At 44.9% G+C, this 27651-nt stretch overlaps 1 protein-coding gene across 5 annotated transcripts in view; it reads right to left on the bottom strand.

Annotated features, from left to right (window-relative positions):
- Nucleotides 1-1497: 1497 nt before the first annotated feature.
- The window catches only part of LOC118523861 (prolow-density lipoprotein receptor-related protein 1-like), a 39707-nt gene continuing 13553 nt past the window's right edge, over nt 1498-27651 (bottom strand). For 4 of the 5 annotated variants that reach the window (XM_036073671.2, XM_036073674.2, XM_036073676.2 and 1 more), the window contains 21 exons: nt 27056-27280; nt 22091-22402; nt 21217-21429; nt 19842-20039; nt 19086-19301; nt 17295-17533; nt 16075-16204; nt 15671-15855; nt 14717-14903; nt 13920-14138; nt 13344-13527; nt 11962-12163; nt 11712-11876; nt 11333-11533; nt 9786-10335; nt 9243-9368; nt 8043-8153; nt 6503-6739; nt 3910-4387; nt 2368-2476; nt 1498-1573 (listed from right to left, as the gene is read on the bottom strand). In XM_036073671.2, coding sequence (XP_035929564.2) covers nt 1547-1573; nt 2368-2476; nt 3910-4387; nt 6503-6739; nt 8043-8153; nt 9243-9368; nt 9786-10335; nt 11333-11533; nt 11712-11876; nt 11962-12163; nt 13344-13527; nt 13920-14138; nt 14717-14903; nt 15671-15855; nt 16075-16204; nt 17295-17533; nt 19086-19301; nt 19842-20039; nt 21217-21429; nt 22091-22402; nt 27056-27280 — 4514 coding nt within the window. In that variant the 3' untranslated portion in view covers nt 1498-1546. The remainder of the gene's footprint in view (nt 1574-2367; nt 2477-3909; nt 4388-6502; nt 6740-8042; nt 8154-9242; nt 9369-9785; nt 10336-11332; nt 11534-11711; nt 11877-11961; nt 12164-13343; nt 13528-13919; nt 14139-14716; nt 14904-15670; nt 15856-16074; nt 16205-17294; nt 17534-19085; nt 19302-19841; nt 20040-21216; nt 21430-22090; nt 22403-27055; nt 27281-27651) is intronic. The other variant, XM_036073675.2, reaches the window with a different exon arrangement.

Raw genomic sequence — 27651 nt, 5'->3', positions numbered from 1 at the left:
GGAAGCTGAACTCCCGGTCGTGTGTCTCCCAGCCTCAGGAAGGGCGGAGCCGCCAGCATTTGTTTTTCCGGTCACGTTGATCTGTGCTTGGGAATTTTTATACTTGACTGCAAAGCACAGTCGATTTTACGTACCATACCTACAGTAATAAGCTTAGGATTTCTCTTTACGCCTGGTAGCCTACACAAACGCATTCTGCAAGAAACTTTGAAGAGTCTAGAAAAAAATCCAAGCAAGAAAAGACTTCCAAGTCAAGTCGTGCTTACAGTTTGGACTTAGGTTCTCAGCCTCTGGTCCCATGCACTAAGCAGTGCACAGGCATTTTTGTATTTTCAAGCAATGATCCATTGGCTTGATGTAGGTTCTGTTGATCCCCTTGTTATCATTGGGGAAACAGTTTCATGATTAAGTGATTTGCCCAAGATTGCTATTGAATTTTAGACAACACTCCTGTCACCCATCTCCCATCACAAATTCAGTGCCCTTGATTCCTTACATAAGAGTATGAAATAAGATGTCATCTGGAGGGTCAAAGGGAGTCTGGGATCTAAGTAGCATCTGCGTGTTTCCCCAGCAGGCAAGAGCTCATTAAGATGAACCCCAGTCCATACCTGCAACGCTATGTTGAGGCTCCCAGTCTCTACCCACTTTACTTCAAGGCTTAAACAAATCACTTGTCTGAGTTTCTGTATCAGTAAAGTGGATTCACCTGCACAGTTGATCCTTGGGCAGACGGGGTTGGAGCACCCACCCACTGCAGTAGAAAATCCACATATAACTTGACTCCCCCAAAACTTAACAGCCTACTGTTGACCAGAAGCCTTACCCATAACAGTCGGTTAACACATATTTTGTATATGTATTATATGCTATATTCTGACAATAAAGTAAGCTAGAGAAAAGAAAATATTACTAAGAAAACCATGAGAAAATACACTCACAGTATTGTACGTACTGACTGAAACAACCTGCACAGACGTGGACCCATGCAGTTCAAACCTGTGTTGTTCAAGGTCAACTGTACTTAGTTTTAGAATCAAATGAGAGTGTAAGAAAAACACTTTTTATAAAGTTCCAACAGAAGCGAGTACTAACTTTGTAATAAAACGTATCTAGAGGGAGTGATAAAAAACTAATACTTGAACACTGGCTACAATGCAGAAACTTGACCTTTACCTGAGAGGTAAAGATTTAAGAGAGATCATTCCCTTCTGTAAGATGAAGAAGCCGGTTCAGAGCAATTAAGTACACCTCAAAGTTAGTGACAGAGCCAAGATCCAAATCCAGCACCTCTGACTAGCACTGGGCCAGGCAGGCTGGGCTTCGACAGTTTCCGCAGGTGAACCCTCACCTAAATCACACGGAGCCTGGGCTGAAATCGGACCCCGCCTGTGACTATTCCGTCACCCGGATGACCTCCTCCCATTTAAAACGCAGTTATTTTAATAAGTTACCATTTCAGCACATAGTTACAGACATTAAAACAGTACACAGTGCAACGTCTAAACAATTTTTATTGAGATGTTTCAGCTCCTTTTTTATCAGGTTAGTCACTTTGTAAAGTTAACAATTCCTGTAGGAAAAGAGACTTGAAGTTAGAGAATATGCACTACGATAGTTTTTTTGGTTTTGTTTTGTTTTTAAAGATTTTATTTTTAAGTAATTTCTATACACAACATGGGGCATGAACTCACAAACTCTAGATCAAGAGTCACATGCTCCACTGACTGAGCCAGCCAGGTGCCCCTTAATATATATATATTATATGTATTATAATATATAATATATATATAATATATAATATATATTATAATATATAATAAATATATATATATTTTTTAAAATTCTTATTTATTGATTTATTTTTTTAAAATAAGCTCTATGCCCAATGTGGGGCTTGAACTCATGACCCTGAGATCAGGAGTCACATGCTCTACTGACTGAGCCAGTCAGATGCCCCTGAATACACACTACATTAAAACAAAGCAAAACACAGAGGTGGTTGAGTGACGGAGAGGTTAGGAGAGATCACAGGGGGACATAATTTTAGGGGTAACTCCAACTAACCCTAATAACATCCCACCCCACCATAGGACTGAGCCCCTTGTGGAAGTTCACCAAAAGCTGAATGTCTTGATTACTATTTCATGTGCATTTCACTTTGGTTTGAACTAGAGATTGAACAGAGTCTAAAGATAAACAAGTTACTGAACATTCATTTGATACACATAATAGCATCATTCACCCATTACAAAAAGCTCTGTAAGTTAACACTGCCTACTTTCAACCAGCTGGGATTTTTCAGAAGGGGCATTCTTTAGCTGTATCTCACAATCTGTTTTCCTCAAAGACACTTCCCAGGCATACCTGCTCATCATAGGCTTCGTTGACAAAAGTCTCACTATTCATTAGATTCTCCTCTTCTTGGCCATTTTCTTCATGGCGGGTCGAATTTTTTGATGCTGCTGCACGATTTCTAAGAATCAAAGAAACAGAGTCAAAAAGAGTTGTTCCAAAAAAAAAAAAAAAAAAAAGAGTTGTTCCTTGAGGTTGAAGCTGGGATGGGTGGATGGTTGGAAAGGGCCAACTCAACCCCTATCAAAGGCTATTGTTATGGGAATTATGTTCTGTCTTTTGAATGAATCAAATGACCTAGAATGGGTGATACTTGAGTCAATTATGATTTGTTACTAGGCATTCACTTAACTTCCAAAATAATACATCTTCTCAACTGGGGGACTCTACTAATTGGGGTCAAGCAGAACAGAATCCAAGGACAAGTTAGTGGCGATTGGATGCAGGTGAGCTAAGAAAGCAGATTAATGTGGTAGAGAGACCTGAGGTGACCATCAAAACCCCACGGGTAGCATTTCAGTCAGTCTTAACATTAGTAATCTATTAACCAGGGTTACCTTGGGCAAAGATACACCATTTCTCCTCGCCTTTTTCTTCAGTCTGTGAGTGCTGGACAGAGACATCTCTCTATTTCTTGATACATAGGCTGCTTAATGTCCCTTCTCAGCATATGAGTGGACCCTAACCAGCATGTGTAACCTAATCAGTGTCTTCCGTTACTATAATTTCTTATACTAAAACCACTTTTGTCATCATTCCTACTCTAAGCCAGCATTTTGTTATTCTTGTTTGTTTCTTTAATCTCTCTTGCTCTCGGGCAAAACTTAATGTGTTTGCTTTAAATCTTTCCCGAGTTCATTTCACCTCCTGCTATGGGCTGAGTTGTATCCCCTCCAGATTAGTATGTTGAAGGCCTACTCTCGAGTACCTCAGAGTGTAACCCTTTTTTGGAGATAGAGTCTTTAAAGAGGTAATTATGTTAAAATGAGTTCATCAGTTTGGGCCCTAATCCAATATGACTGGTGTCCTTATAAGAAGAGATTAGGACACAGACATGTACAGAGGGAAGACCATGTGAAGACACAGGGAGAAGTCTGCATCTATAATTCAAGGAGAAACCAATCCCACAGACACACCGATCTCAGACTCCCAGCATCCAGAACGAAGAAAATAAATCCGTTGTTTAAGAAACCCAGTCTGTGGTGTTCGTTATAGCAGCCCCGGCAAACTAACCCATCTCTGAATTTTTTTCTCCAGTCACTGGCACGAACTCTGCCTCGTTGGTAAAGAATCCCATCACTTCATCTGTGATTGAGCCACTGACTGCTGCTGGGGCAGATTTTACCTGCACGAAGGCCTCCTATCCCTTACAATAGCATTTGTCCCGGGGCTCAAAGAGGTGGCCTCTGTTGTCTCTCCGGGTCATCTGCTTCATCCCCTAAATCTTTCCTCAGAGGACAGGTTCTTAGGGGAAGAGTCATACCTCTAACCCCACTAATCCTATAAGCCTTCTTTGAAATGAACTCTCCCATGAGGACATTAAGAGCTGCTCACCTTTTTAATTTGCGTTCCCTTCTGAAACAGACAAATGCTCCCAGAGCGACTAGCACAACTGGTAAGACAATGGTTAAGCTGAGGGCGATGTAGCCAGGGGCAGGTCCATGAGCTGGCTCTTCACAGAACTCCCCGCCATATTCCATCAGACAGCGGCACTTCCTCAGCTCGCCTACCACTGTGCAGATTCCCCTCCCGTTACAGAAATCCGTGCTACAGGGCAGATGTTTTGCCCTCTGTGAGTCCTTGGGCTGCACAAGCTCGCCTTTTTCCTTGGTTTCTGGGGTCTTGCTTTCTCTAGCAGGAATTGGAGGGATTAATGTTTTTCTGACAGGATAACTCATCCCTTCTGGACCCGGATATCTAGCCTTGGTGGACTTGGTAGCTTGGAGAGGTAGGGCAGCTTTTGGAGTCGACCTTTTTCCAGCCTCTGCATTTTTAGATGTTGGTGTTGAATGGGTTTTATCTGGATAGGTACCTACAGAAACAGGTATGAGTGTGGGTATATACACATATTTGTCAGTTAAAAAGGATTTCGGAAGAACAAGAACTCTAGAAGACTTAACCAGATAAGTTTGAATTTATGAAATCATCAAATCATTACCATTACCTTTTGGCCAACCAAAAAGCTATTAAAAACATATTTGAAAAAACTGCATATCCTAAGGCACTTAAAATGTTTGGTGTCGGGACCAGTCTATCATACCACTCTATTTTTAAATGATGGTATGTCCAGTTTTAGCCATAGCAGATTCCCTCAGCTACAAAAATATTCTCTTCTATAAAGCATAGTATGGTAGGTCTAAGTGGTAAATATCTAGAAAGATTTTTAAGATGTATGTTTATCTGTAAATATAATTTTTTTTTTTTTTTTTTTTTTTTTTAGTCCAAGTAAACTGCTGGTTTCACAAGATCTATAAGCTGCAAATCTTGGACCAGATTTGGTGGCAGTAATGGGCAGGAGGGAGTAGGCAACAGGATGCTTCTAACCGACAATCTGAAAGTTAGGTTTGCGTGTAAGACCCTATCTCCCATCATTGTTGGCACAAGCATCGTTCCATACGGAAATACCAAAGACCAAACTACGGGGAGGGAAGGCAGCAGTGTTACCAGTAAAACCACCCGCTGCCTCTGCCTCAAGCTGGTGTTACAGGAGCGTTTCCACTGCTGGGCAGTTTGGGGTCCTTGACAGTTGGGTATATACAGAGGAAGGCAGTCTAGCTTTATATGCTCAGTACCATCCCCCCCGAAAAAGTTTCATGTCCAAGTCAGCGTGAAATACTTATTGAGGAGTAGAGCCAACTCCTGGTCATCAGGATGGGAGAGCATGTGAGGGTGGGTTAGGCTTCCGGTTTAGTTCTAAACTAAAACCAGATGGGGATGGCGATCCATTTCTCACTCACTGACCTGCCTCCTAGAGTCACTATAACATGGGGCTTCTGAGAAAACCACCCTCATTCACGAGAATCAACTCTGGGAATCGAAATCTATTAATTTTTCTATTTAAGATGAAGTCATTAGGGGGAACAACTTGTATTCCAACTCCTCAGCTTTGAGGAAGATGAGGATTTAAGTTGAGAAGTCGGTAAGCACTCTTCACTGTAAGATTCCTTTTCTAGTTTGTTTCCTTACTAGTTATGAGAAGTCTCGGGGCTGAGCCCACGGTTTCTTCAATTCCACGGCTTACATGACTTGGCTACCGCTGGAGTGGTGTAGAATTTGAGGATAGTGACTACCAGAGAATTGGATATCACAGTTGCTCAGCTGACTGGCCATGACAACACCCCTCCATGAAGGCGGTATTCGGCAGCAGCATTTCTGTAACAACCATCTACTAGCCAGCATTTAGGAAGTCACTTGACAATGGTATGTGCTAATATGGCAGTTTTATTCACACTCTCTTGTATTCCGTAACTCTTTGAGTTAGAAAGTGCTATTTCTTTTTTTTTAAGATTTTATTTATTTATTTGACAGAGAGAGATAGCGAGAGCAGGAACACAAGCAGAGGGACTGGGAGAGGGAGAAGCAGGCTCCCCGCGGAGCAGGGAGCCCGACGTGGGGCTCGATCCCAGGACCCTGGGATCATGACCTGAGCCGAAGGCAGATGCTTAACGACTGAGCCACCCGAGGCGCCCCTAGAAAGTGCTATTTCCATATTAAAAAGGGGGAACCGAACCAAGACAGGTTAAATCATTTACCCCACCCCCTCCTCCTGGGCTATGCTCACTATGTGATCAATTTAAATGGACAGAATCAAATCTAGTTAAATAAGTGCTACTTCAGACAACATACAAACTGTTGAGCCCTTTGGAGCTATCATATTGCCCATTCTAAAACTGAATCAGAGAGCACATTAGCTTTCCAGAAGGCGTCCATGTAATCTACAGCCAATTGCCCATAGTTAGAAGTTTTATATTGTTCAGTTCAAAAATGCCAGTAATAAAAGGCAATGATTAAGAGGATAAAAGCTTCAGGAATATTATATAACTAGATACTAAGAATTAGATTGAGATATTAAGAATTATTTCATTAAATATTCAAAGTATGTCATATATGGTGATGAACAGTGGGCTCCTAGATAGGAATTACTCACAGCTCAGCTCATCAGATCCATCCAGACAGTCAGCATGACCATCACAAACTTGCTCCATGGAAATGCACTTCTGACCATCCTTACAGGACTGGGACGGCTCAGAGCACGGGACAGCTTCAACACATTTGCTTATGTTAGCCAAGTAGTGCCCACTGGGACATTTACAAGTCACTCCTTCAGGGTTGGGTAAACACATATGGCGGCAGCCTCCATTGTCTTTTGAGCAGCCGTTACTACCTGTGGATCGACCCCCAAAAAAACCCATTGATTTAGATGGTTTCAGAAGGGTCTTTTGCAGATGTTCTATAAATACGCTATCAGAGTTACAGGACCCAAATGTTTTTTCCAGAGTGGATAGCTTTTCAGTTTAACTCCTTTTGGTCAACAAGGTACCAAGTGATCGGTGATTCTTCTTCATGGGTAAGGATGGCTTTAGAAGGCTGGGAGTTCAAACAAGGGACCAGCTTAATAACAATTAAGCTGAACGCTGGCCCATCCAAGACCCCATTGTGAGTTCTCCTTTCCCCTCATACCAAGCACCCAATATCAAAACTAGAAGGGTCTTAGAAATAAAGCTCTCTTTAGGTGAAAACATGAAGGCTGTGGTGTCTATTATCCCGAAGAATCTGAGTAGTAAGTCAGCCATAAATGTATAGCTGACCGTGGCTCTGCAAGGCTCAGATCTTTAACTTCTAGTAAGGTCTTATTTTGAGATATTCCAGAAATTGTGGAATAGGTATGTATACAGCGCAGATAAAACAGACCTCAAGAGTGGCAAGGACCCTCCTTCTGCCTCTCAGAACTAAGCCACAGATTATCATCACTTGGATGATTAATCACACTGAAGAAGGTTCTCTCCAAAAAGCCAAGACTTCAGAAGTTTAAGCATGACTAGCACTAGTTTACAAAGCTTAGCTTTCCAAAACAAAGAAATGGAGCAGCATTCACTTAAGACCAATATACTCTACATGGCCGTTAAGACCAATATACTCAACATCCATGGTAGTGGTAGATGTGGTTAACATTTGAGCTCACATTGTTCCTGTTCATCTCGACTAGGAAAAGACTGTATATTGTTACTTTAACTAAGCCCATCATCACTCTACTCAAACATTGGAGAAAAACATCTGAGTACCCCCAAGTTGGTATTTCAAGGATTAGTTAACATCACAAGTAGATACAAGTGACAATAAGTAGAATAAAGACTAGTTCCACCGCAGAGCTGAGAGACGATTTCAATTATACCACAGATGAATTCCATCTACAATAGAACTTAAAATTATACCAAACTCCAGCCCCAAATATTTACCACTGTTTTGTCTCCTAGAAAAGTAACAGGACTCATTACATACCAGAACTATACTATATATAACTGCATAAAGACAAGAGAGTTATGCAGATCTGTAAGAACTTGCCAGAGAAATAATTTAGTGGGAAATACAAAGCCATTTCAAGGAGATATTGCAGGAGACAGAGGATCCCCTTCACGGGGAAATTCAGCAGGCTTCAGTGTTGTTTTAATCATTGCAAAGTTGCTTACCCTGTTGACGAAGTTTACTATAAACTTTTAAATCCACAATCTCCTGGTCTATTTGGAACCACTGGTTTTCTGAAAGTTCTGCCTTGCTGTACCAAACTTTAGTGATCTGGGCTGAAACAAAAGCCAGTGAACAATCATTAAGAAAAGCAAATTTTAAATACTTTTAAGAAAAGCAAATTTTAAGACAACTTCCTGTGCAAAGAAAATTGCTCACTATGAAAACCGTCACCCATCTGCAGAAACTCCAGTTGAATAACAAGGGTTTTACAGAAGAGAAATGTGTTTTTCTAAATTTTTTTTTCTGGGAAGAAATTTCAAGACAAAGAAAACTAGTTCTATGCTTTCCTCTAAAATAAAGTCAAGTGTAAGTTATGTTGAGCATTCATATACATCCAGATATACAAAGATAGATAATTAGGACATGAGACACCTAAATGTAGTCCATGCAAATGATGGGTAATGATTTTAAACATTGTTCTAGAACATATATGAAAATGGCTTTCTGCAATAAGTGTCACCAGTGGATTTTAAAACAGTTAGCAAAGGTCTCACCACATACCTAATAAATTAGCACCTCTGGGGGTAGGATCTGACAACTTGTTTTTGCAATTGTGCCCAACTGGTCAATGGACCAGCATTTGGAAATATTAAAGAGATAGATTTTAAATAGCATTTTCCAGTTTCACCAAATCTAGACTCTAGCCAGAAACAACATACTAGAACACTGTTGTTTAGGCAAATCTCTTTAAATACTAGTAATACCCTGCAAGTACAGAATATTCTGTAGTTCACCTAGTATATGTACTGAGTCAAGTGAGACAGGTACTGTCCTCATTTTACAGGTAAGCTGTTATAGCTACTAACTGACAGCGCAGTTACACTACCTGGTTCCAATTCCTGGCCCAGTTCTCTCGGTACCACATCACAATGTCTAAAGAAGAGCGCCTCAGATGAAAGCCAGAAATCTCAGGCAGAACAGGATTAAGCATCTTCATAGATAAAGAATGACCAAATAAGTCAAAGCTTCCCCAAGTCATAGAATCCCTGTTACACATACTTGTTAGATTAGGGAAGTTGCTTAATTATTCTTCCAGAAGAAAGACCTTGCCAAAGATCAGTGCTAGGCATTAGCAGATTCGCTTTAGAGACCCAAGAGTAAATTCAGATCACAAAGACAATCAGAAGTTGAATAAGACCTACCATCATCAATTGTCATCCAGAACATCATGCCTTGGCCAAATGTAAAGAAGGTAAGGCCCTCAATTCCTCTGCGGTCCACTCTGTATCTAGAGCCATCTTGTTGAATACTCTCTATGAGTCCTCTCCCTGGAAAGAGAGGCTCAGTTAATTTCACTTAGCCTGCACAGCTCCACTCTATCCTACAGCTCTTTGCATCTTGTCTTGCCTCCCCTCCAGGAGGACATTGTCTACCATGTGTTTTCTGAAGGACAGTTCTTCATTCACTCTACTCTAACAGTGATACACCAAAGATTTGCTCATGCACATTTGTTAAGTTCTCGATTTTATTCCTTCGCAAAGGGACACCTGTATGATTCTTCGGGCTATTACATTCTACTCAGAATGGGGAATCACTGGGTTTGTTTGGAAGGTGGTGTAGAATATGTAAACTCAGACCTAAAAGCTGTTCAAAGTCATGGCTGAAGACCAGAAAGCAGAATGTCACTATTTCACTCTGGTCAAAGTCCTTCAGACTCACGGTTAGGGTGTGTTATAATTGCTTACCAGTATCAGCCCAGTAAACTCGGGTTCCCGAATCTGAAAAGGTCAGGCCCTCAGGGACCTGGGAGTTCTGCCACAGCACCTTCCTCCTGCTGCCGTCCATGGAGGCACATTCAATGCTGGACCCACGCCTACCATCATCCTGGGCACCCAGGTCCACAAAGCACATGACTGCAGAGGGTGGGTGCAGCGCGACAGAGGTTGGGCGGTAGAGATTTTCACTGACCAGGACAGTGGGATACTGGCCTTTTGAGGAAGCTACATTGATGTGAGGATTCTCACTGTCAATCCAATATATGTTTCCACTCAACCAGTCCACAGCAAGGTCGATCACTGTTCCCTCCACAGATATGATTTTCCTCCAAGAGAGTTTTCCAGATTCTTTGAGCCTCAGTAGCCTGATATCACCATTATCCAACTCTGAAAGGTAGAGAGCCTTTTCCTGGACTATGTAGTCCAGGGATGCAAGCTGTTTCACATTGGTAAAGGGAAGTATCCTATGTTCTGGTAAAGTTGGTTGTCCTAGTAAAGCTTCTAGATTTTTCAGATAAATCTATGGGGAAAAAAATTAGGTGGGTGGCACCAGCTGAATCTAGTGTAATTCTTCATCTTGATTTTGCATTAATGTGACAATATTTAGAATATATGAAAACCTGAATTTATCATCTAAAAAGAGATAGCCATTATTTCTCTCCCTTCCTGGAGTTTTAAGCACCCAAAAGTCCTTGAATCCACATGTTTCAAAGATTGACTCCTTTGTTAAATGCCCTCCCCTTTCTTTTGTAAGTGTTTAAGCTATAATTGACATAATAACATTTGTCTAAGTTTAAGGTGTACAATGTGTTGTTTGGCTACATTTATATATGAAAGGCCCTCCCCTTTAAATGAAACTCTACTAGTAGTATCTTACTGAAACTGAAGTCAATCCTCCAACCCCAACATTTGTCATTTTAAAGTGCCCAAGTTGATAAATCCTCTATATAGTAGAAGTTAGAAGTGACTTGTTTGTTGGTATCTCCTATGACTTAAGAAAAGTTCCCTCATAAAATGTACTTCCCCCCTCACCAGGCTAGGAACCCAGCTGAGTTGCTTGGATTTAGAACTACTCTATATCATCAGTGAGGTGCTTGGACAACTACACTAGATGAACCATATCTCATATCCCTAACCTAGCTCTGGCATACTAGTTCTCAAGGAGTCTTTAGCACATAGCCCCTTTATTTTGGTCACGATAGCTCCCAGCACACAGCAAATACTAAAATTTAAGTTGTTTTTGAAGAATATTCCGGGGGGGGCCGGGGGGGAGCGCCTGGCTGGCTTGATCAGTAGAGCATGCAATTCTTGATCTTAGGGTCGTGAGTTTGAGACTGACGTTGGGTGTAGTGATTACATTAAAAGGATTAATTAAAAATTAAAAAAAAAAAAAAGACTACTCCAAGGGCCAGGGCCCTTACTATATATATCACTGTGCCTGGAGAATTCTAATTACTCAGTTCTGAAACAGACCACAGCCCAGGCACAGACATGTGAGTAAGGCTACGGAACAGTACCTGCATGATAACTGTGGGCAACATGAGGAACAGAAATGCAGACTCCTCCAGCGGAACACAGGTGATGCCATCATCCGCCAGCAGGAGTCCCACTGGGCAATGACAGCTCCCCTTGGATCGCGGGCTCAGAAGGCACAAGTGAGAACAGCCAGTGTCCAGACAAGGATTAGGAGACTTGGGCTGGAGCACTTCGTGCATTATCTGCAAGAGAGTAGCTGGATGTCACTATGCATTCCTGAATCCTTACAAACAGCAAATGAATAAATCTTGCTTTTTAATCATGATGGGAGGAGGTCACTACAGTTTGTACTTGGGAAGCTCATACACGTAGCCTTTTCAGGGAGAATTAGGGGGATATTTTGAAGAGTACACAGTAGACCTTGAGTCCATGAGGCTGTTGGGAACGCTTGATGAGGACAGCTCTGTTCTTGCCTGTGGTCTTCTTCATGCGCTGTACTGTTCTCGTCTTCATCTCAGACCAGAAGACTTCATCTTCGAACACAGCGACTGAAAAGGGGTGCTTGATTTGCGTTAGCTGCAACATCTAAAATGGGGATGATGAGGTTTCTGGGATGAGTTTTGTACAGGCATAAGACATCACACACAGCCTAATACCAAGGAATACTTACACGAACACCAGTACCATCTAGATTAGCAGAGCCAATACAGTGAAATTTGTCATCAGACCAGAATATCTTCCAGCTCAACCGGTCGAGAGCTATGCTGGTTGGCCAGCCAAGACCTTGACTGACGAGGATTTTTCTGCTGCTACCATCCATCCCAGCTTGTTCTATTTGAGGTTCTCCTCCGATTTCAGACCAGTACATTAACCTGTGTGGATAAAAGTCAGCTTTAAAGTATTACCTCACAGACAATATCGATTCATCCCTTAAACCACTGATTTCTAACCCAATTATTTTTTCCTCAGACTTGGTCTATTCCTTAAGTGAAATTGTGAAGTAAAAGAGAGTTTCCCTTGAAATCTTATGATGCTTGTTTAGTCATCACTTGGGGATAAAATATCATGACAGTTATAAGCAGCCAAGGAATACAGTAGTTCCTGGGCCTGGAAAATAGCCAGGGAACCTGCCAGTCTCTCCTGGGCTAGAGAGAGCAGGCTGGTTCTATGGGAAGATGTGCACCTCGGACCTTAATACTGGTCACAGCCAAGGCCATTAGATGCCTCAGAAACTACCGTCAATTTTCTGAGGACCATGGTAACAGATTCCTGGTTGAAGGTATTGAAAAGGTGAGAAAAGCAGATAGAGCGTACCCAATCTGGGTCACCTTTCGGTCTTAAGTTTTGCTCCATCTTGTTCTTACATTTGATATACACATGGCCATGCCAATGAGGGCTTGGCTCTGACAGCTAGGAAATGTTGTCTCTAAGTTCCTGGCCTTTTCCAAAGAGAAAGGACTCTGGATCAAGAACCTAGATTCAACCACAACACACAATTATTTCCACCACTACTACCAAGCACATTAGTGTAAATTAAACACTACCCTGGGGCGCCCGGGTGGTTCAGTCAGTTAAGCATCCGACTCTTGATTTCAGCTCAGGTCATGATCTCAGGGTCCTGGGATCAAGCCAGGCGTCGGGCTCTGCACTCTGTGGGGAGCCTGCTTGAGGATTCTCTCTTTGCCCCTCCCCCTGCTTGCACTTTCTCTCTCTCTCTCAAATAAATAAATCTTAAAAAAAAATAAATCCTATCCCTAGTTCCATTCTCCTTCCTCCTGCCATTTAAAGCCATAAAAAATTATACCTCTGAATGGAGAATTATTTTCACAGAAGAAAGTACAGGTGGGCCACCAAGTGAGAACACCTACATCTCACCTCACTGAAATAAAGAACTTTTATCAGAAGCTTTTAAGATTACTATACATATGGTTGACCCACATCACCATAAGATTTTAAAGTCAAGTCAGATAGGTTTTTTTTACTCATTCTGTGTTGAGGGAACACAACCAAAGTAGCACCAGACTTGACTGGCATTTTGACCCCCAGACTCACCCATTTAGGGGATCTAAAGCCAAAGACCGTGGTTGAGTCAAGTCATCATCTAGGACAATCGTGTGCTCGGATTTTCCTCTCCACACAGCGGTCAGCTGAACTGCCAAAATCTGGCCAGCTGTCCCATCCACCCAGTAGAGGTTCCTCCCAATCCAGTCGACCGCTATACAGTCTGACTTTATCCCTGAAGAGAGAGCGGAAACCATTCACCATGTGGATCTAGGTTACATTATGGCTTTTACTAGGTTTCAGCTCATAGGCATCAGACTTGAATACCATGTTAATTCATTTTACAACTGGTATATGCATCTCCATCAGAGCAATCTTTAAGTGCCTCCAAGGTTCTATTTGTAGAGGAAGATGACCATTAGAAATAACGGCCACTGGCTGACAGTTTGGCTGGCTCGCGTGGTCTACTGAGGTAACAATGCAGCTTTCCATTTCTAGCCCACTAGCAGGACTTGGTCCCTTTCAGTTAAGAAGATTTCACTGAATCAATGTTTAGAATGTTAACGGCCATTTTTCATGTTATGCATCATTCATGAGGGTAGGATGAAGCCCACACAGGGGACATACCCTTCACCACGGTCCCTTTCTTCTTTGTGTCCATACTTATCCACTTAATGCTTTCTGCACCGAGATCAGTCCAGAAGACTTTCTGCCCCACTAAGTCATAGTCAATAGAGAAAATCATCACGTTCTTGTCTACAGTTGCCAGAATGTCTTCCTTCAAGCTCCTCAAGCCATAGAGGAGGAGGTTGAACTGAAGTGCCACCAGCAAGATTGGTTCAGTACCTGCCAGATAAGAACTGTGTTCAGCATGTGGCCTTACGGAGCCTGAACGTTGAACTGAGCCCTGGCTAAGGAGTAAGAGAACAAAGTAGTCTTTGCCTTCTCACTTCCAGACCTGGGACACCAGTCGGCTGGTGCTTCTCCCCTCGATGTGATGCTTGTGCTAATACCCACAGTTTAAAGATACTTAGAATCAAGGCATGAGTAGCATAAATTGGAAAAAAAAAAAACAAAACCATTTCTAACTAAGTATGTAAGCGTAGGCGGGCTGGAAAGAAGGGCTTATCAAGACTTCTGACATTTATTCTAACTTGAGGTAAGGCTGACCTGTGGCTACAGGGACCAGAGTCGTGGTTCTGTCATCATGATGGCTTATCTGTCGACACCTTCAGATCTAATTCCATCTGAACTGCTGCCTTTAAAAAGGGAATCTGGAGAATGTGCTAGGCTTGCTCGGCAGACAGAAAGCAGGCGGGAGCATTTAAGACTTGAGAAAGAAGGGTTGCATTTGTATTCCTGGGAGATTCAGGACTTCGAAGTTCCTGACCCAGGGCTTAGGAGATATCCCAGTTCCAGCTTACCTGTCGCTTTACAGGTGTGGCCATCGGGCTCCAGTGAGTAGCCAGGGTGACAGGTGCAGCTGTAGGAGCCCTGGGTATTGACACAGGTCTGACTGCAAGGCTCACTACCCGGCTTCTCGCACTCGTCCACATCTTGGCAGACCTGGCCACTGCTCCCCAGCTCGAAGCCTTGCTCACAAGCACATACCTGAATGGGTTTCAAAAACATTAAGACTTCCTGAAGACACTGAGACATAACCTTGATGAAAAGGCCTGACCTTGCTATTAAAAGCACATGGCGATGAGCTTGATTTCAGCAGCTCAAAACAAAAAAGTTCTTAGAACCGATTTCACTTAAAATACCATCATTCTCTCGGTCTTGTCAACGCTGCCGCACACCTCACACCCTGGCCACCACCGTGGGTCCTGAGTTAACGAAGGGATCCAAGTTCAGCCCAGGACACCTAGAACCCCAGCAGAATTGATAAGAGGCGAGGAGACTGAACTGAACGGGCTGCCCGCCAACAGAGACGTTACCGTGATCAGACGTGAGAACACTGTTTCCTTCTACTTGCCCATCAGAGCTAAGTTCACGATGTTCAGCCAGCTAATAATGCTAGACCAGAACACGGGGCCAGTCCTCGATTTAAGGGCTGGTCACATTCCAAATACACATACGGAAGAGACATCCACAAAAACGTGTGGCTTAGTCCCAAGTGTCGCCCGGAGCTCACAGCAGCAGGGCTTCTGGAGGCTGGGTGGTAAAACTCCAGGAGACATGACACAGGGAAGGAACCTGACGGGACTCAGAAGGAGCCAGGAAGGGCTCCGCGGACACGAGAGGACCGATCAGGACAGCTCAGCCACGTAAGACTCAGGGCCTCACGAGCAGTGGGGGCCAGCCTGACTGACGAGGTTGCCCCCGTCACTAAACCAAGTTGACAGCTGCTGGTGAGCCTGGCCGCATGAACTCACAGGCCCGTGCGGGGACTGGTAGCAGGCGTGGGGACACCGCGCCCGGCGGCATGCTGACGGCGAGCACGTTCCACCTTCATCGGAGCCGTCGGCACAGTCCTCCTTCCCGTCACACACCAGGCGGAGGGCAAGGCAGCCGTGGGAGCGGCACTGGAACTCAGAGCTCTGGCACTTCGCGGGGGGGCCTGCAGAGGATGACTTTCCACTTTTACAGTCTGCTCCCTGCCACCCTGAACATCCCTCCCACGGCAAGGATGGAGTCAAGGCACCTCCATCCTGGTCAGGGAAGGGATGTCAGGGCCGGTGGCACTTGCTGGCTGAGCCGGCTTCTCAGGCCTAGAGGAAGCAAGCAGCCCGCGCCCCTGGAAGCCCCCCCCCCCCTCAGTGGGCGTCCCCGCGCTTACACCCAGCCTCGTCACTGCCGTCCTCACAGTCTCTCTGCCCGTCACAGCGCCACATGCCAGGCACGCACTGGTCTCCGCCGGCACAGGACCACTGCCTGGGGCCACAGCGAAGCTCCTCCGGGTCACAGTCCTGAGGGGACAGTGACTGGGTCAGCGACACCCGCACTCAGAGCCCAGGATGGGGTTCTCGGAGGGAGAACGAGCCTGGCTTACAAGACAACGCTCGAGTCCCTTCTGCAACAAGGCCAGAGAAAGCCCCAAGACTCAGAAAAACGTTTTCAGCAGCCAGAGTTTAGGTGAGGAGGTCTAGGAAAGCGAACCTGGCTGTGAAGTGAAAAGAAAGGTCTTATTTTGTCAAACCAAGACATCTTCATTTGAGAAATCCAGGCATAAGAATGTGCTCTTGGAACCCTTCTTTAGAATTCCTTTGCCATTTGGGGGCGCCTGGGTGGCTCAGTTGGTGAAGCGTCTGCCTTCAGCTCAGATCATGATCTCAGGGTCCTGGGATCGAGTCCTGCATCAGGCTCCCTGCTTCTCCCTCTGCCTCTCCCTCTCCCTCTGCCCCTGCTCATGTGCGCGCTCTCTCTCTCTCAAATAAATAAATAAAATCTTAAAAAAAAAAGAATTCCTTTGCCATTTCAAAACCGCCCCTAGCACATTAAACGTTACGGCATCCTTCGCACCTCTCCTGACTTGGACACTCAGCTCTGGGGCAGGATGTACTAGAGGAGGGGAGGGGCTATCTGTGCCCCTGCTAACAGCCCCGAACCTTTAGATGCATTCTCAACCCCTCAGGCACCACGAGGCCTATCTCCTACCCATTTGACAGATGAGGAAGTAGAACATGAGGGAGTTAGTACTTTCTTCAGGTCAAACGCAAGCATCAGGACTCAAGCCAGGCTGCATGTCCCACAGCGTGGCAGGGTCAGCGCACTTCTCAGTGATGGGGAAGCAGAGCTTCAGAGCAGATCTCTGGGGGGACATTTACACCACGGCCATGAAGACCTAACCCTTGCAAACCTACAATAAAAACCTCTTAAACGTTTGTCTTTCGACAAGAGCTCTTATCACTCTGGACACTTTGTTGTCATGACGAGTGGTTTTCTGGGCAGTAGGGATGAGAGCCTTCTCTGTTCTTGGGTTTTCTCACATTTTCTATAAGGAAGGCACATGTTGCGGTTGTGAGGAGAAATCAGTTTTTCTGAAGAAGGGTGCGCTACCTGCTCATCGGTCCCGTCTTCACAGTCAAAGTCCCGGTCACAGAGCCATGTGGCGGGCACGCACTCTCCACTCCCCCGGCACTTCACCTCCCCCAACGGGCACCGCAGCGGCCAGGCCCCAGGACAGCCGTCCTCGTCGGAGTGGTCCACACAGTCTCGGTTCCCATCGCAGCGCAGAGAGTTCGAGATGCACTGGCCATTCTCGCATCGAAATTCCAGGGCGCTGCATTCTGCATGAACTGGAAAACAAAGCTTTAAGTAAGAACTCAGCCAGATGTGGAAGCCATCTGAAGACATGTGAAACGTTGTGAAGACTCTCCAGTCTTCTGCTGTCACCTGGGGAACTAAACCCCAGCCCTCAAAGGTGGTTTGAATAGTGTTAGGCCAGAAAAGGCCTACTAAGCTAGCCCAGAAAAACCCCATCTTGGAGAATGAGGGCGGCGGGGACAGGCAGGGGACACACGTAGGACACCGGGATAGGGTGAGGAGTAGGGCTCTTCTCCAGGACCTTAACATCATCCATGAGGAGAGAAAGTCTCTCATGACATCCAGCATACCCTACATGTTATGTTCTTGGGCTCAGTTCCTACAGACAGAAGTTGCTTGACTTGGCTCAAGAAAAAAAGCTCAGGTCCTAGGCAAAACCATAAATACGCACTGAAAAGTAAATTATCCTTGGGGTTCCCTCCTGCCTCTCCTCCTGATGTTCTCGTAAGTCCGAGTGCACTGATATTGTCTGGCTACCCAGTGGCCTCCGTATTCAAATCTATCATGGTACTTCACCCAGCCTCCTCCTCTTCCCACTTCAACTCTCCAAATTCTCTCTTCTACCCTATTCTTACAATGTGATTAAGGTTCTTGAAACAGGTCACTGGGAAGACTAAAAAGAAAGATTGAGTATCCCATTGACAAGAGGGGAAAGCAATCACATCTAAAAATAAGGACGGCCCACCACATGAGAAGACCTAGGATCAAAATTAAAATCTTCAAGATGGTCGATTCTAGCTCAAGAAACATTGTGTCAAGTAGACTGGTTTTCCACTAATAGGAATCTCGTTACAGAGAGGGAAGTCTTGTACCATGAACTCCAATAGCCCTCCAACTCAGACCCTTTCATCCCAGTCTGCTAACTTCGTGGTAAGGACAGTCCATCTTCGTTATCTGCAGATTCATTATTTGCACATTCACCTACTTGCCAAAATTCGTAACCCTCCCCCCAAATCTATGCTCCCACACTTTCACGGTCATTTGAGGATAAGCATACACAAAGCAGCAAAACACTTGCGTTGCCTAGCGCACGTTTCCAGTTGAGATGGAACAAGGCAACGCTCTGCCTTCTCGTTTCAGTCCTCACACTGCAAACAAGTGTCCTTTCTGTGGTCTATTTAGAGCCATACTTCCCACGTTGTACTTTAGGGGGATTCTGCAGTTGGAAAGGGCCCCCAAGGGTAGTGCGGAAACGCTCTCTCGCGTTCCTAGTGCGAGATGCCTGTGAGCTGCCTTACAGAGCGAATACATGTGTTAAGCTTTGTTCGGGCAGGAGTTATAATGCTGTTGGCTGTGACTTCAATGTTAATGAGTCAACAATACGTATATCAAGTAGTCTTTAAACAGCAATACACCTAAAACAAGATTATATGTTGATTAGTTGACAAAAATATCATCACGAGAGATTCTCAGAAACCTCACCTTATATTTTTCCTATGAGCAATGATGTGATATCTGTTCATTCAGGGTTGGTGGCAACCCCGTAGAACATAACCTACCACAAATGAGTTGCACGGTACTTACCGCATCCTTGCTCATCTCTCTTGTCAGAACAGTCTGCATTGCCATCACACAGCCAGCTCTTGGGGATACAGCGGGTCTTGTTGTCACAACGTAAAGAACAATCTTCAGTGGGCTTCCAGCAGCCCAGCTCATCAGACCCATCCGAGCACTGCTGAGCCCCGTCGCAGTGGTATTTCTCCTCGATGCACTGGTTTCTGTTCAGACACTGGAAGACCCCTTAAGTGGAAAGGACCAAGGGCTCGTGCCATCTACTCAGTCCCACTGAAGGTTTAAAGTTAGATTAACTCACCCTCATCCTGGACTTTGAGGGGTAGGCGGACTGCATCCTAACTGTTCGAGCTCTATAGCTTATCTAATCCATAAACAAGCTTTAATAAAGTGCTCAAGTCAATTAAATTCGCAAGCTGAACGAGGTTGTTCAAGCAATAAGGGCTCATATTGGTTTGGTGACTTTAACAGCTTGTTGAAAAACACTGCCAAATCTGTTCTAAGTGGTCCATTCAGGTCGGTTTATGGCTCAGCCTTTAGAGAGGCAAATATTGGAACACTTAAGCGAATGTGAGGAGGCAAGGAAGCAATAGTTAAAAATTACACCTGGTAAAACATCTGACTTAACTGTGATAACATGGACACTGGCAGAGTCTGTAATCTGACAGACTGGGACCTTCAGCTACGACAATTAAGGAGAAGCGAGGGTGATTGTGATCAACGCCACGTGCCCAGAGCTGAATCAGCATTCCTGGCACAGAGACAGACCTGGTCTGTTGCAGAACCGGAAACAGTCCCCTTCGTCCGAGCCGTCCTGACAGTCCGGCTTGCCATCGCAGAGGTACTCCTGAGAAACACATCCCTCCCCGTTCCGACAGGGGACAGAGGATGGGGTGCAAAGCAGCGGGAGTGCTATAGGAAGTGCGGGGGGAGGACCGCCTGCAGCTGCCTCTTCAAGCTCAGGATCTACAATAAACGGTGGCTTCAGTGAGGCAGGCCCCGCGGTCTCGGCACCAGAGATGGGCTTCTACTGTCCCCCTCCTCCAAAAACCATTTTGGGGCTGGGCAGCTACATGTATCTACCTCGTAGGAAGAAAAAAGTGAAATGGCCTCAAAGCCTAGATCCTTAGGTGAGATGTGGTCCATCGGCCCATCATCTAATGGCTTCCTATTTGGGCAAATTGTTTTCTCCTTCAAGCCCAATAACTTCTTCTCACTGCCTGATGCTATCTGCTAGGAAGGAAAAGTAAAGTTTTGGGCGCCTGGGTGGCTCAACTGTTAAGTCTCAGTCTGCCTTCAGCTCAGGTCATGATCCCAGGGTCCTGGGATCAGCCCCCATCGGGCTCCCTGCTCCGCGGGAAGCCTGCTTCTCCCTCTCCCACTCCCCCTGCTTGTGTTCCCTCTCTCGCTGTGTCTGTCAGGCAAATAAAATCTTTAATAAATAAATAAATAAAGTTTCTGCAGACAGGGACTTGTTCTGTCTGGCTTCCTGTTATACCCTATAACAAAGCCCCCCGGATCCTGTGATAGGATTTCTGCTTTGTCTGCCTCAAGATCCAGGATCCGATTTTTTGGCGCCAGGCCAAAGGCTTATGTGAAGAGGGAAAAAAAAAAAAAAGCAGCTGTAAGCAGGGTAATCTGAACTACGGGTGCAGCTTCAACAGCCGGAAGGACTGCTTGTCCTGGTTGGTATCCACAGCCCCAGAATGGTTTCGCAAAGGATCCTCGGCGAGATGCTGCCGCATCTCTCTAAGCATCTTCTATCCTTGACCTAAAACGTTAAGACCATGGGGGTTCCTCGGTAAAATCTGTTCGGATAAGTGCTTTAGACAAATTAAATGGATCTCTTTACCATCAGATTAAGAGGTTTAAGGTGCTAACATGCGAGAGGACTCCCCAAAGGGGTTATGGTGGGCAAACTTCTGGGAGTTTTGCCTGGGGTCTTGTGTCATTTAGCAACTTTGAGAAAGGTATCCGATTCTTACTCCTCCAGGATAAGGCCAAGTTAGGGAGAAGGCCTGCTGCACTGTGGCTCAGGACAACTGCCAGTACAAAGATACCCAGGATTTTATCCTCTGAAAACACACAGGCGAGAGGCAGAGAAAGTGGATTTCAAAGAAGAACCCCACAGAGGAAGACTCGCCTGAAACCTGCTGATTCTCTGCCAGGATGATCATTTTCCTCACGTACGGCTCTTTGGACACCGCGAAGGGCTCCGGCGTCCTCCTGTCCCACAGCAGGAGGGCTCCCCTGTGCACGGTCACCAGGTAGGGCTCGTGAGCCGCTATAATGCCGTCACTCCAGGTTTTGTTCAAAGTGTACGTTCTATTTTTTAGGAGACTCAGACTTTGCAACCCTAAGGAAGAGTCAAGTGCTTACAAGCTGACAGAGAACAAGTGACCCGTGACAGGGGGCATGGGTAGCCCTCGATTAAGGGTCAGTGAGCCCCACTGATAATAAGCACAGATTCTTCCTATCGAGTTTTGTAGGTTTTAGTTTTGTAGTTAAAGATAGTCCCAGGAAGTGTTTAAAGCTCCAGGAACGTGAGATCTGCCGCATGGAAGCGTCAGGCGTGCCATTCCTGTCTCCCAGGCGGTGTGCCAACACGCTCGGTCGCCTGCACACAGCCACCAGCCATTGGAGGTGGCTTCTGGAGGAGACCATCAGGGTAGAAGTCGTATCTGATATCCAGTGCACCTAAAGCACCTCTGTTTCATTTGCAATGCAAGTTTGGGTCTATTACTTCTACTCATGGAGACAGAAACACATTCCGAACAAAAAGCGACTAAGTATATGTTAGCTCTGCAGTTTTCTACCTCTCAAGTCAGAAATCTAGACTTACAAAGGAAACCGAGTTTGAGCTGAGGGACGTGTGCCCAAGCTGTAACTATGAAAACCAGATTTTGAGCCGAGGTCTAGCTAGTTCTAGGACCGACAGCGATCCTCATGCTGAAACGAGCCTTACCACCACCACTCCCCCAGCTTCTTCCAACCGCACTGCTCTGTGTCGCGCTTACCTGACCCTTTGGTCGTCCAGAGGATGCTAGACGAGCCAAGGTCTAAGGCCATGTGGGTGTCCGCCGTCCAGGTGCCTGTCCAGACTTGCTGTCTGGTTTTGCCATCGAGAGTCATACTTTGCAAGTGTTTCCCACTTTCTACCCAGTAGAGCACTCTCTTTGGCCAATCGAGAAGAAGAGGCAGTATAATGCTGCCTGTTCTGTAGAGGGTCCGGGTGTCTGGGCCAGGGATCCTAGTCTTCTGGATAGCGCTTCGGTCACAGGGCACCCAGTACAAGTTCCCCGTGGGTATGTCCACATTTGCTGAGCAGACTGTGAGGGGAGAAAGGAACTCCCATTAGAAAGGACATTCAAATACATTCGTGCATGGTCTTAACGTTTTGGGTCAAGGATAGAAGATGCTTAAAGAGATGCAAAGCCTGGTCCCTAACAAGTCTACATCCCTCATTCACATGAGGAGTCCCATCATGCTTACTCTGGTTCCAGCACCTTATCTCTCATACGAGCCCACGTGATCCTCACAACCAGCTGGTGAGGGAGATATCCACCGCCTTTTAGAAGTTAGACATCTAAGTGGCAATGCTTACGTTTGCATGCAGACCTGCAACTTTGGATTCACCTCCCTTTTTGTCAGTTAAGTATGAAAATCAATCAATGATATGCCCAGTGGCTAGAACTGAAATTGCTATGGGAAAGCAGAGACTGGGTAAAGTGTCACCACAACAGTGGTATGAAAGGTCACCGGTAGAGTGGATGGATAATGAGGAGACCTACAGCTAGAAGACAGAGATAGGGTAGGGACCAAGTATGTGAAAGCCACAAAGTGGTAGCTTTTAAGTGTAACAGACGTGGGCACTAACCCACCAAGCACTCCCTACTCCCATCCTGGCCCACTAGAGCTGCACAAGTGGGTCTCAGCTACGTAGTACCTACCCTGGGGTGTGCTATAGCATAAAAGTTAGAGCAGTATTAGGCTAGCAAGTCAGATTGCCATTTTTGAAGCACATTCCAAAATAAGGTGTCAGCTAATTACTATGCCTCAGTTTCTGCAAATGCCTGGTTGGGACAGTGCTTCTCTCAGTTTTGAGGATTAGAGTTCGTACCTATGAAGAGCTTAGGAGAGCATCCGTTATCTTAGAGCGATGTGCTGGAATGGCCAGTTGTTAAATTCAGGAACGCTGCAAGCTTGCTGTCCGGTATAATCATTATTAAAACTAGATTACATCAACTTAATCACATTTGAAACGAAAATACTCCAGTCCTCACATTCCTGCATTTTGCTACCGCACACCCCTTCCTAACCCCACGTAAAGTGACATTACATTGGGAACTTGAAACCTGGCACTGTGGGTGTATTTTTAACCAGAGCCATTGGCAAACACTCCATATCAGGGCTTGATTTGTTTTCGGTTTTGTTTTCTAGACCAGGGACTGACAAACAATGGCTCTTGGGCCAATTCCAGCCTGCGGTGTGTTTTTGTAAATTCCGGGGGAACACACCATGGTCATTCGTGCACATATGGTCGTTGGCTCCTTTGCAGATACAATGGCAGAGTGCCCGAGTAGCCTGAAATAGTTAACTGTAGTTACCGTCTGGCCTTTTCTAGAAAGAGGCCGACAACCCCTGGCCTGGACTTAAGTGGCAGAGGAAAAATGTTAATATTGCAAATTAAACTCACGTAAGTTCCACCTATGGCCATGACATTTTAAAGACCACAAAAGTTGGGGAAAACATTTTCCTAGTATTTGAAAACAATTATCCAAATCGACAAATAAGTCCTTTGGGTCAATAAACTCATTCCAATTAGTTTTCACTGGTGCACTTCTCGCTTGTTTATGGAAACAAGTGTCAAATAACATTACAGCAGGACTGTATTCACTCAGCAATGGCAGCGACTCCTTGCCAAATCAGATCGCAATCAAGCATGTATTCATGGTTGGATTTTGTTAAATTTTGATTGAACTATAAACTGCTTTTTTATTCTGAATTCTTGGATCTGTAGCCAATCTGAAAATCATGTAGCTATATGAAATTTACAACAAAGGACGTTGTATATTTTGTTATTTGTAAATTGTTACAACCTTTATATCAGTAAGCTTTATTACAAACATATATAACGTATCTATGCGCACATCCCCCACCCCCCAGAGAGCTGGGTCTTAATAGAATACCCTGTAGTGTGCTGGGACCTATTTCAGAACTCAAATGTTAACTACGAGGGAGGTGGACAAACAGACGAGGCACAAAGCTGGGGCATGGGTAGCAGAATGGAGAAGTCTGTGCACACAGGATTCGTGTGTTCTAGTTCTTCCCACTGCCTGAGTGTTAGGGTGGGAGGTCTTACTATTCCTCATGTTTTCACGTGGAGGAACTTGCACAGAGTTGTCCCGCACATTCCTTAAGTCACTCTAGAAAAGAAGGGACTTGAGGTTGGCCAGTTAGTAAGAACGGACTGGCCACACCCAGTTCAGCTTCTCTCTTCTCCTTTGGGCTCTGCCATCCGCACAGAAGACAAGTTCTCCCTGGCATTAGATCTCACTAGTGCTGTGCGGATTCAAGGTTGAATGGCCAGTTGTCGGGACACAGAATGTTCTTTGAGCAATTCTATGCAGGTTCTTAAAGACATGAACTCTTGCCTAAAACAGAATTTTGAAGTCCTCCCATTTTTTATTAGCAACCTCCTCTGTATTTCCCAGCTACACTTTTCAATGAGGACAAGATTAACTTATTCAAGAGGAAACGCCAGGGTGCCTGGATGGCAGAGTCAGTTAAGCATCCGACTCTTGGTTTTGGCTCAGGTTGTGATCTTGGGGTCATGATATAGAGCCCCACGTCGGGCTCCATGCTCAGCACAGAGTCTGCTTATGCATCTCGTTCCCTGTGGCCCTCCCTGCCATGTGTGCTCGATCTCTCTCTCAAATAAATCTTTTTTTTTTAAAAAAAAGAGAAAACACTGATATTAGCACCCTCTAATATAAGGATAAGCTGAAAGCTGCATGCTCATGGGTTGTAAGGAGGTCCTGAGATCTGCAAACAGGTCCTGATAGGTAGTAACCAGCCTGATCCCTTCTGTGAAGGGCCTGCCTGGCTTTGTCACGCTTTCAGCCACTGTACAGGAAAAAACACACCCGTGCGGCACCTTTACTCCTCCAACACTTCTGACACCAGATGTGGGTGTGTGGGGGGGGTCCCCACACCAAGCAATTCTGCAACACTAGCCAAATGTCCCACAATTCAGTTCTGACCCTGTCCTCCTAGAGCTGGCATCAGAGCCCACGGGTTCTGTCCCAAGACTGCCCCCACTTCTGATGCCAACCACAAGTCTGGTTGTCACCTGCATTCTGATCTACTGGCTCTAAATCGGGGTTCCTACAAACCCCTTGAGTTTGAGGATTTGCTGCTCACAGAACTGAGGGAAACATATTTACTGGTTGATTTCATAAGAGATACAGATAAACAGCTGGACAAAGAGATCCACAGGGCAACATCCAAAGGGCCCACAAGTAGGAGCTTCTGTTCCCATGGAGATGGGGAATACCACCCTCCCAGCATATGGATGTGTTCACCAACCCAGCTCGCTGAACCACCTACTTTGGGGATTTCATGGAGGCTTCATCACATAGGCATGGCTGATCACTGATTCCATTTCCAGCCCCTCTCCCCTCTCCAGCGAACAGGGTGTGGGGCTGAAAGTTCTAAGATTCTAGCCGTGGCTTGGTCTTTCTGGTAAACAACCTCCCAGGGTCAGTGGTAAGGTTTTTAAATTTGTTCTGGCCTTAAGTCTGGATAATGTAGAAATGGACCTTAAATTCAATTTTGCACTGCACTGCAGACCCCACCAAAATTGCCTCATTCAAACCAAGCTCTTCCTATCACCTAGAAAATTCCAAAGGACTTAGGGGAGCTCTGTGTCTGATGCTATCACTTAGGAAGTTACAAAGGTCTTAGGAACTCTGTGCCAGTAACCAGGGACAGAGACCTATATATTTTCTATTATTTCAGAGCCACCTATCACAGGGACTCAACATTCCACAGTAGAAGCCAGCTCAAATGAAATTGCCAGTCCCTTACAAATCCTTGATGTGATCACTGTAACACAGAAACCTATTGGCTAAGATTAGCCAGTGGAGTGAAGGTGGCATTTTAATTGGTGGGAAGAAATGGGAAGAAATTCAAGATCACGAGTTTCCTCAGACAGCCATCAGATGTATTTCAAGAACGCTGCCCATTTCACTTTTTCCTGAAAGTTCTCCGGGACGGGTATTGGAAGTTCTTAGGTGCCAGGCATTGTGCTTGCCCACAGGACTCGGTAGAGTCTACTGCTCTGAAGGATGTCTCAGGAACACGCATTTCAATATGGCGCTTCTTGTAGTAAAGCATATCACTGGTACTTAGAGTACCCAGGGCCCAGACATTCAGAAATCAAATTACTCAGCCTAGAGCTCTAGCCTCATGTTCTCTTTTATAAAGTAGGTGTTTGCCTTTAGGTGGAGTACAGGGCGATAAGGGTGGGCTGTGCCATTCAGCAGTGTGGGAGAGGAGAGAAAGTATATATTACCACAATAAGAAGATATCTTGCTAGTTCCCTCAGAAATCTGCATTGCAAATCACTTCTAAATTAGTGCAAGAAAAATCTGCAATGCAAAATTGAAATATTTAAGGTCTATTTCTATCCTACCCAAACTTAAGGCCAGAAAAATAGAATTGAATTTCAAAAATTTACCACTGACCTTAGGATTTCCCAAATCATGGTAGCCTTTTAACAGCCTGTGCACCTTTTGTAAGTAAAAGGGTAAGTCAGATAGTTCATATTTAAATTACTTTAAAACCATTCTTTGGCATTAAGGTTGATTCAGATCAGGAACAGCTAGTTTTTTGTTTGTGGTTTTTTTTTTTTTTTTGGCTCTCATTAATTTTAGAGCCAGAAAATAAAGAGGAAAATCCAAAATAGCCACACAGCTTACCTGTGTGCTCTGTCCAAATCTCTCGCTTTTCTCCTGAATAGCCACTTGAGCAGAATAGCTGTCCCTGGGCATTTGTCCAGTAGATGAGGTTTCTTTTCCAGTCAATATCCAGTAAATAGATGTTCCTAGGATGCTCTTGAACTAGGGTTCTCTCTATAGCAGTTCCCATAAAACCAACTTTCAATAAGTAGAGACGTTTGCCAGAAGAAAACACTAGCTTTAACTCTACCAAGAAAAAGGAGAGATTTACTGTTTGGCCATTTGTCAGATAAGCCCCATGCTCCTTTCTTGAGCAATCTCTCCAGCTGAGGTACACTTCTAAAGGGGTCTTATAAAATTCCCTTCTGAAACACATATACAACACCAATGCCCTAGCTTCCTTGGAGAAGGGAGTCATTTGGGCAAATGAAGAATTGCTCTGCTTTCCCAAGGCACTAAGTCTTTCGAATTTCTGCTGAAAGTTTAACACAGAACCACAAGGATTAGGGCTGGGCGGTGCCCCGTTTGATTCAGTAATGTCCTTAAATCCTTGCTCATGGCACACAAGTCTCAGTAGAAAGAATTTTAAATTCGATTGCCTATTTAAAGGAAAGTTA

This window comes from Halichoerus grypus, chromosome 3 (assembly GCF_964656455.1).
Source record: "Halichoerus grypus chromosome 3, mHalGry1.hap1.1, whole genome shotgun sequence".
Taxonomy (NCBI): Eukaryota; Metazoa; Chordata; class Mammalia; order Carnivora; family Phocidae; genus Halichoerus; species Halichoerus grypus.
This window is presented reverse-complemented; position numbering and strand designations above follow the sequence as displayed.